This window comes from Filicampus tigris, chromosome 3 (assembly GCF_054856515.1).
Source record: "Filicampus tigris isolate MCC_2025a chromosome 3, RoL_Ftig_1.0, whole genome shotgun sequence".
Lineage (NCBI taxonomy): Eukaryota > Metazoa > Chordata > Actinopteri > Syngnathiformes > Syngnathidae > Filicampus > Filicampus tigris.
In genome coordinates this window covers 673,331-683,117 of record NC_141219.1, presented here as the reverse complement: position 1 = coordinate 683,117, position 9,787 = coordinate 673,331, and the positions used below count along the sequence as shown (strand labels likewise).

The following is a 9,787-nucleotide window of genomic DNA, read 5'->3' as shown; positions in this document are numbered from 1 at the left end:
ATTATCTACCCATTAAGTATAACTTCGTATCAAACGGAGCCTTTTTGACAAGCAGTTTGGGATTCAATGTGATGAAAGCACATAAGCGCTACTTGGCAGCTCCTTTGTAGCGCAGTGGTAAATGTGTTGCATTCTTGACTGGTGAGCCATGGTCCGAAACCAACCTTGACCACTTTTATTTCAGAACAGATGTTTGTACATGCATTATTTGACAGTCATCATTACACTCGCGTTCAAATGTTTGCATTCAGCATTGTCAGCTTTCACACGCAATTTCTCCAGAAATTGCACATGCCTGCTATAACGTTAGCATGTCATAAGCATACGTGCCGGGACGACTGACGTCATGGGGAAAATCGTTTGCGCGTTGAGTAGCTCGCTTTCTTGCCACTTCTAAAGTCATCGTCTCTGACGTTTCCCGCTCGTCAGGAAACGCAGGTGGTCTTTTTGTGGGCCTCGCCACTCGGCGCGTGCCCGCCGCCCCTCGGCGGGCTGACGAACGTGGCCTCGGCGCGGTCCTGAGGAGAGGTGGCGCCGTGCGGCCTCAGCGTCCGGTGCAAGTAACCGTTGTAAAAGTCGGCCGCCGTCAGACGCCTCTTCAGGATCACCGCCTTGAAGCCCACCCAGCCGTCCTGGAAACAAACACAAGACTTCTCAAACCAGGGAATAAATTAAAAAATGTTTTTAAAAAAAGGTCGCCAGCAACGATGACCCTTCACACGTTGACATTTTACAAGAAGTGTTCAAGAAGATGAAATTCTGCTATGGCGGTGTGGTCATTTATGGCCCTCATAGAGGCAATCGCCATTGTGGCCAATGGAAACGTTTCATTGGTCGATCAATGCCACTCAGTAACGACCCATTCGTATTTTACAGCATTGTGCCGAGGAACGGGTCTAGATGAAATTGTGGAACACATTTGATACATAGTGACTTACGTGATTTAAGGCCCCTCCCTGCAGCCACTCACCATCACAGCCGAGGTACATTTTTTGGTTCGGAAGTGAACGTTGCTCAATCATTACGTGCTGACATTTGACGAGAGGGTGGTACTAAAACTGTTTACAAAACTCGGCACTCTAAGGACATCAACTTGGTGATTTACAGCCGCCATCAAGGCGATCACCGTAGTTCATGTACATGTTTCATTCGTCAATGAATGGCACTCAGTACGATGGAGAAAGTGTTTACCTAGGATGAAATCCTGGAACGCATTTCATACTTGAAATGTGATTTATCTCAGCGAACGGATTTAATTGTAACCATTATTTTTCAATGATGATAAGATTGACAAAAAAGAAGTTGACCGCGAGTGATACTGAATACGGAGCAAAATCCTGCACCACAACCTTGCAGCAGACGGCCAGCGTGTTGGATTCCTTGCGAAAGCTCACCGATCCCGGCGTCCGCTCCATGCTCGCATCTGAGAAAGACAAAAACGACTCGAATGTCCCCATGACTGCCAAGGCAGCGCACGGACAGGAAGTGGACCGACACAAAGATGGCGGCGGCAAGACTTGCCTGCAAAGGAGACGTGACACCGCCCTGCAAAGTCCACCAGCTTGATGGTGCGGCCCATCCATGTGGTCCTCAGAGGAATCTGCACAAGGACAAAAGCTGTCGACAATTTGGCTCAAAGGCCCGAAAGAAACGTTTTCAAATCATTCTTATAAGCTGTGATGACGAAATCAAAGAAATATTTTTTTCAAGTGTGAAAATCACAAAAATCGTTTCGGAAAAGGTGTGGTTACCCCCGAAAGTATTGATTTTTTTTAAAAAGCTAAGCCCTGTGGAAAGCAACATTTGGTGAGTACAAACAAATATTTCTATTTTTTGCCAACTAGGCGCCAAGCAAACGGCATGTTTGTCCCTAAGAGCAAAGCTGATTGGGCGACATCCACCCGATGGTGTCATTCCGGGCCACAAGAGGGCAGCGCCGGCTCACCCGCGATCCGATGGCTCGGTAGAGGCGGTCGATGTGTTGGCACGTGTGCTCCTCCCACACCAACCAGCTCATGGAGGCGCTGATCTTCGGGGCTGTCGGGAGAACGGCAAGTGTCAGTCGCTCCTCCGTGGGGCAACCCAACAGGTGGCGCCGGTTCATACCAAAGGTGGCGCCGGTTGGGCTCTGCTCCCGCTTGTCGGCCATCTTCCGAGGCAAGTTTCGTAACGTGTCCAGGAGCTGCTTTCGCAAAAAAAAAAAGTGTTCGTTTGAACCGCAAGTGAGCGCCGGTGATCATAAGATAAGAAGATAAGATAAGAATGCCTTTATTGATCCCACAGTGGGGAAATTTTCGTTGTTACAGTAGCGTAGTAGTGTATCATGACGCCAGCACCGCCGTCCCAAAAAAAAACAGCCGCTTTTGGAGGTGCGACTGACCAGCTGAGCTCCTTGAGCGGCGAGGACATCGGCGAGCTCATCGGCCGTGCTGGTCTCGGGGACCGCATGGAGAGCCTGGTTCAGGACGGGACCCACGTCGAACCTGAACGTAAGGCAGGCAAACGCTCAACACACCCACAAGGAAATGGACAGCACTGGCAACCGCTAACAATAACAGCTTTATGCTTTACATATATATTGTATTTTACATTACTAAACATATCCTTTGCAAAAAAAAAATAATAATAAACTATTGTTACTGCAGCTGACAGAGGCCTGCTGACCATCATCTCCAAGTACAATATCAGAGATGAATTTGCTCCAAGACCACACCCGTATCTAGAATCATCTTTCAAAGATGTGACATGAAAGGTGATGTCACTGCAGGCGCAGTACTGAAATGACTGCGGCGCCAATGCTAATTTCCGTTAGCCTGTCTATGGGGTTTTGCATTGTTTGTGTGCATCAAGCTAAGCGGGCTTTCCTAAGGCAATGCCGTGTGTTTGTTTTAAAAATACAAAGCGTAATTGTCTGTAAATTCAGTTTCACGGTAAAGCTCAGCTGGTAGGGGCAAAATACAGCTTGACACCCATCCCAAGTCAGCTCTACTTCCTGTTTTACCTGTGAGGTCGTATCTGCATGATAGTCACGCCCGTCACGGCGTCTCCGTTGAGGATAGTGTGGAAGATCGGCGCGGGACCGCGCCAACGAGGAAGAAGGCTGGGATGGACGTTCAAGATGCCGCTGACATGCAAAAAAACAACAACAAAAATGGGACAAGAAGATGCTATTTTGATCAAGAGGACGCCATGTGGCTCAAGACTTTCCAATGTTACATAAAACAAAGAGTTAAACCCTCAACTAAAGCATAAAATGCAGAAAGTCTGCTAGCTTAATGCTAACATTGAATGCAAAATGCAATACACTGGCTAACAAAAATGTGCATGATGTCACTGTAATTCTAAACCTAGCCGAGACGTAGGACAGCGTGGAGCAGAGCGTGACAGTACTCGTGAAAGGGACGTGTCATTGCATAAAGATGCCGCGAGATGGCGGCGGAGCACTTAAAAATGCAGAGGATCATAAAGCAGCAACACCGTGCATCAGCATGCACACAATCATGAGCCCATGTTACATGAACAGCTGCAATCAGTAGTTGAATTACATCAGGCTGGTCAATTGGATTACCGCCGGCCGCACAAAATAAAATGAAATAATAAACTTCCTCACCGCGGAAACTTGTCGATGAGTCTTTGGTGGAGCAAACAGCCAAAGGAGACGACCACGCCCACGTCGAAGCGTCCGCCCACGTCTCCCAGCGGCCATCGGTGCAACGGCAGATGCTTGCGCCGGGCGAAGTCCACCACCGGAACGTCGGCGCTCAGCGTCGCCACCTCCAAGGACGACACGGCGCCACCCGCGCGGCTCCTAGCGCAAAGGCCGCCAGCGCGTTAACAACACGGCTGCTGACCGGCCTCCCTCGCGTGCTGCGCCCAACAATCACCTGCCCGAGTACAGCTCACTTCTCTTTCACTTTCAGGCACAACACAGTTGCATTTCATCTTTATGAACTTAAGAACTTTAAGAGGCATTTATTTAGGTTCATTATTCATTTGACTTTTATGTAGTGCGATCAAGAAAATACTGCGCGTTTACTTTGTGTTTTCCACAAAAGTCTGCGAATTTCGGGGGGTTGCAAAACCATTTTTTAAAGGGGAACTCAAGGCAAGGAATTGCTTTGCAATGATATCTTCTATGTGCCCACACTAGTTTAAACACAGTATTCTGATGAAAGGTTGCATTTGCGGAATAAAAATTACCGTATGTTCCGGACTATAAGCCGCTACTTTTTTCCTCGGTTTTGAACCATGCGGCTTATAGTCCGGTGCGGCTATTTCTTCCATCGCTAGGGGCGCTATAACCAGAATTACAATACAATTGCCATTAACAGGATGTGACTGCAGTTGAGGGAGTTCAACGGGCGAGGGCGCTATGCACTAGGTTATGAATTCGGAGGCAGGCGCAAGTAGAGCGCTAAAAGGTGGACGTTAACTGACAACCTCGAGTGGCAGTGAAATATAGATAAGTACTTTATTTTCTCTTGGTTCCGTTCTGTTCTAATCAGCAAAGTTGCTGTCGTGTTAAAAGGCGACTATTAGGAAAGAATATTTTCAGGTACATACGTGTACATTTACAATTGAAAATTGTTCTGTAAATGCAGCAAATATCACATTTTTCAACATAGGAGAAGACGACTTCATGGGTTTCAGTGAAGATGATTACAGTGACTTGCGATTTCAAACAAGGGAGAAATGAAAATAAATAAAAACTGTTTATTTTCTCTTGGTTCTGTTCCGTTCTAACTCAGCAAAGTAAAGAATCTTTTCGGGTACATGCATGTACATTTAAAGTTCAAAATCATTCTGTAAAAGCAGTCCATTTTTCAACATACATAGGTGCAGCTTATATAAAGGTGTGGCTTGTAGACCGGAAAATACGGCAAGCCTTTGACTCCATCCATTTTTGAGCTGTGACCGTTCGGCGTTAGCATTGAATTAGCAGACTTTGGTAAGGCAAAGTGATGTGAGTTCAGTTTGATAGAGAACATGTAATTGTCTTTGTTTTATGTTTAGTTTTTGAATAACCTTGCAGTCGGAGTGGCCACAAACAAATTTGTCATGAACAAGTAAGTGCGTTGACTCAATACTGCTTTTCACAGCTACTTTCTCAAATTTACACTTGTAAGTCAAGACAAAGCAAATCGGCTAAGCGATGGCTCGTGTCTCTAAAATTCCACGAGTCGAGTCACTCGTACCAAGCCGCCACTGCGATGTAAACAACACTTCCACACCTGCACAGCAGCTAGTAGAAGTATCTATAATCAATTGGATGTAGAGAAACAACCCGGCCCCCCTTCCACGGACCCAGCACGCACGCACGCACGCACGCACACAATCACATTTGGGCTGTGGGGTGCTCTTACCTTTCTGCCGCGAGGACCTTGAGGGACTCCACTGCGAAATGGTCCGAGCCGAAGAACAGGAGCCTCCAGGGGGGTCCGGACGAGCACAGGCGCCTGCGCGCCCCCCGTGGCGGCCATGGGGTCGCCGGCTTCCGCTCCGCAGACGCCCCACAGCCGTCGCAGCCGGGCCGGAGGAGGCGGAGAACAGCCAGCGTGACCCCAGCCGCCCCACCGCCGCTCCGCATCCTCACATGGGGCCCTGAAAGCCGAAACCCTCGCCGGGCAGTGGGAGCTTGTCCTACTAAGAGAGGGGAGGGGAAAAAACACGGAATATGGAGAGTGTGACGAGAAGGTTACGATAGAAGTTGGACGAGCGTTGTGGCAGACATGGAGGCCGCCATGTTTACAAACAACACTTCCGGGGGGGAGGTTCTTCTTTGTCGGCGCATTTAGTTGTCTTTAGCGCCTCCACCCGGATCTACTCGCACACTACACAAAGAAAGGTAATTAACGGTTCCTCCTTTTGGCTCCTTCAAACGTCATTGCAATTAATTCTTCGTCAGATATTTACGCATTGCGGTCATTGATGAAAGTCGAACTAGTTTGCATATTAACAAGCTTACTGTCTTTCTTTTTATTTATTCCCCCGACAAGTTGAAGCTGAGAAACAGCGACTTCTGTTGGCAAATTTACACCATTGCAGTCCATTATTTGCGCTCGTGTGCAGGAAGTTCATTTCATTCGCATGTTTTATACTATAAATAAAATTATGACGCATTATATTGGTTTACGCGATATTATGTTGGTTTACGTTACGTTACGTTGGTGATGGTGTTGCTAATTTTAACGTTAGTGTCCTAGGGTTAATAATAAAATGTAATTTTTCAAAAATGTTAACAATGACACTTTTATATAACTTGTATTTACGTTGACAATACTCACAGCCACTTGATTAGGTACAGTTGCATCGAAGCAGACCAATACAATTCACATAACAAACATATAACAGTAACTTTACTGTCCACTTTTACAAGCACATACAGACACAAACTGTAACTGCGTTACTGTATTATTTACATTATAATCTGTTGACTCATTACCTCGAAATTTCTTTTAATTTTCATGATTGGGTGATCGCCATACATCATCATCATCATCATCTTCATCATGGTGGCTGTGAATGTAAATGCACACCTGCTTAAAAGGCACGCACTAAAGTAGAAAGGTCCAAAGTTAAAGTCGACGCTGTTGTTGTGGGTTGTGTTCATCTGTCTCCTCCATCCTTCATCTCGTCCTCTTCGTCCTCTTTGTCTGGCTCCTTGTCCTCGTCCTCCCGTTGGACCCGGCCCTCGTCCTCGTCGTCTGGCAGGGGCGGTTCAAGCTCGGCCTCGGCGTGGGCCTGGCTGTCAGGGTACAGGCAGGAAGTGTTTCCGTCCTTCCACGTCACCACGATGCTCCCCGCTTTCACGTCGCCGGTGTCGCCGTTGCAGGGCGGCGGCCTCTGCTGCGTCTGCGTAGTCCTCAGCGACGACGGCGTGCCGCAGGCGAGCACGACGTCGTCGCCTCCCGGCCACGTCTCGTCTTCGCCTTTGTGGGCCAACGCGGCGGCCGCCTTGTACTTGGCGATCTTCCTCCTGTTCCTGAGTACGCACATCTGTGGAGTTAGCTTGTGAGGCTACTTGGTTAGCGTTTGCGTTAGCATGAACACACCTGCTAGCCATGGCGCCCATTCCCAGCAAGAGAAAGCCGACCAGAAGGCAGACGAAGGCCAAACCCAACAGCACAAATTTCCATACAGTCGCTGGAACAAATTTTGTAAAACATCTTTGAATGACTTTCTGAAATTCTGATGGTTTTTTTCCCCCCCAAAATTTGCCTTGCAATTGGTTTTTGAATAAAAAATCCTGTTTTGTTAATGACGATGGACAGATTGAGAGTTCTTACGATCTTCAGTGCGATAAAACCATCGCAGATATTCTTTCTGTTCACCCGTCACGGTGACCTTCTTCTCCGCTGACGTGGGCTCGTCGTGCGGGGCCGCTCGACGCAACCCTGAAACCAACATCAGACCGTCAACACTCAGCCATAATCTTGCACCTAATTCCTTTGCGTAATCATACGGCAGCTAACGAATGTTGTTCAACATCTTTTCATTGTTTGAATGATGACCTTCAATCACGTTCGAAGCCAACATCATGTTGGCCACTAAGGGATAGCCTCACTCTCATGGGGGAGGGGATTAGGGTTAATCAATCAATCAATCAATCAATCAATGTGTTCATCCATTCACTGAGCTAATAATCCATCCATCTGTTCATTTCTGCATTCATTCAAATCATCCATCCTTCATCATCCATTCATTAAGTCATCAGCCAGCCATCCATCCGTACATGATGGTCCCTCCCGTCATCCATGTCTTACTGCTGCCGTGTTTGCAGAGGTCTTCTCCTCCCTCTCCTCCTGCTTGACGTGTGCGGTTCCCTGCTGCGTGTTTGCCGGGCGCGAGTCGCCACCTGGCGGCGGTGGGCATCATCGCCGTCCCGCGGCCGACCAGCGTGTTCCCGTCGCAGCGCCACTCGAGCGCCGCCCCTTCCCGGCAAGGCAGCGTGAAGCGGGGTCGGCGCGCAGACAGACATCTGGACGTGACGACGGACACCAGCAGGCCGTGCCCTTTCCACGACCACTGCTGGGCCTCGGAGGAGGCGCGGCACGCGCGCAGAACGGCGCCGCCCAGTGGCCAGCGCTCCTCCAAACACGTGCCCCTGGTAGGGTGGCGCAGCAGGAAAGCCTCGCCTCCTGATGGCGCCACGGTGACATTATGACGACCTCGTTAAGGACAGTATGCTGACATCATACATGCTACATCTTGATGACGTCATGCGAACATCAGGCAGACAGCCTGGGGGCGACTTGATGGCGACGTCATGTGACAGCATAATGCTGTCACGATGACGACATGGTGCCGCCTTACTGACACGGTGGATGATGTCATGGTGAAAATACTTGCATCACTGCGACCGCAAGTTGATTAACACAGACATGGTGGCATCATACCAGCATCATGCTGGTGACATTATGATCACACTACGTTGACACGGTGTCATCATGATGATGACATCATAATAGTGTCATGGCAACATCAATGCGATGTCATGGTGACAACATACTAGCACGCGCTTCCATCATGCATGGTGACATCGTCATGACGTCACGTGAAATCATGGTGATGTCTTTTGTTACATGACAGCACTGACATGGCACGTCAAGGTGACGACATCATACTGACATCATGACAGTGACATTATTGTTACATCACACTGATAACGTGACGTCACTGCAGGTCCAGTACTGACATATTGACATGATGAGCTGAGTTTTTGTAGGTTTGTTTTTTTTTACCTGAGAGGATGAAGAAGAGAAGCAAGCAGCCACCCAACATGTCTGAAAGGCACAACATGTTCGTGTTTGGATTTTTCTATTTGACAATTCTTATGGTGCTTGTTATCTTAACCAGTTAGTCGTCGTGACTCACGACAAGGTCAAACCAACGACCACTGCCTACACATTACTTACACAAAAAACACACAATCATTTGCAAAAGATACCTTTGAATAATTTCCAGTTTGTTTGAACATTAATTACAAAACTAAAATTAGTGTGTTAAAAAATATGATAAAATTCTATGTTGACAATACAAATGACAAATAGAAGACACTAAGCTCAAGCATGACTTTTTCATCTTGTTGCCGGGCAGGAAAGCAAAGTGGAGGCTGTGTTGCAACCGCATTTTTAAAAGTTATTTCCTAAATTGGACATTTGAGTTCATTTTGCACATTGTCTTTGTAAAGTTTTTTTTGCATTTGCATTTGCACGCACACACACACACACATATATATATATATATATATATGTGCGTACATATATATATGTGTATATATATATATATATATGTATATGTATGCGCGTGTGCGTAAAATCTGACTTTTGCCACAAGCCTGAAATTTTCTTTAATCTTGGAAAAATGTATTTGACCTAAAATATCAGCTTTGTTAAAATTGGAATACATTCACACAAAGTATAATAAGTTACAATTGACTAAATAAATGTGCTGCATTTGCACCTTCCAGGTGCTCATCCATTAAGCATCAGTCAGAAATAATCAATACAACAATCAATGCATTTCCATTGAGTTGTGCCAACGTGCACGTGATATCAGGTGACTCAGAAAAGTCAACATTTTCATTAAAAGAAAAAAAAGAAGTGAACTCACTGTGATGTTGCGTTTGCTGCGTGGAGTCCAAGGCAAGTGAAAGTTTGACAACTTTTTCGTAGGACTTCACCATCACGGGAACAAAGTTCGAAGCGTGTGTGCGCGAGTGGTTACTGTTTACACAGGCGGTGTGTGTGCGTGCGCATGCGCTACGTAACTTTTTCATGTTTGTGAG

At 47.0% G+C, this 9,787-nt stretch overlaps 2 protein-coding genes across 4 annotated transcripts; both read right to left on the bottom strand.

Annotated features, from left to right (window-relative positions):
* Positions 1 to 152: 152 nt before the first annotated feature.
* mtfmt (mitochondrial methionyl-tRNA formyltransferase) lies at positions 153 to 5,789 on the bottom strand. Of its 3 annotated transcripts, none has more exons than XM_086026542.1 (9): positions 5,364 to 5,788; positions 3,611 to 3,808; positions 3,002 to 3,124; positions 2,381 to 2,483; positions 2,107 to 2,185; positions 1,946 to 2,037; positions 1,522 to 1,600; positions 1,350 to 1,423; positions 153 to 632 (listed from the first exon to the last, which is right to left on the bottom strand). In XM_086026542.1, exons 1-9 carry the CDS (start codon positions 5,585 to 5,587, stop codon positions 426 to 428), a joined length of 1,179 nt encoding a protein of 392 aa, XP_085882668.1. In that variant the 5' UTR covers positions 5,588 to 5,788; the 3' UTR covers positions 153 to 425. The 3 variants fall into 3 exon arrangements, with proteins under 3 accessions (XP_085882668.1, XP_085882669.1, XP_085882670.1); XM_086026543.1 differs by having other exon boundaries at positions 2,107 to 2,182; positions 5,364 to 5,786; XM_086026544.1 differs by lacking the exon at positions 1,350 to 1,423 and having other exon boundaries at positions 5,364 to 5,789.
* A 456-nt stretch (positions 5,790 to 6,245) lies between these two features.
* Positions 6,246 to 9,778, bottom strand: LOC147149493 (uncharacterized). Its single transcript, XM_086026546.1, has 6 exons — positions 9,613 to 9,778; positions 8,742 to 8,783; positions 7,764 to 8,138; positions 7,287 to 7,394; positions 7,053 to 7,143; positions 6,246 to 6,982 (listed from the first exon to the last, which is right to left on the bottom strand). Exons 1-6 carry the CDS (start codon positions 9,776 to 9,778, stop codon positions 6,607 to 6,609), a joined length of 1,158 nt encoding a protein of 385 aa, XP_085882672.1. The 3' UTR covers positions 6,246 to 6,606.
* Between the last annotated feature and the right edge of the window lie 9 nt (positions 9,779 to 9,787).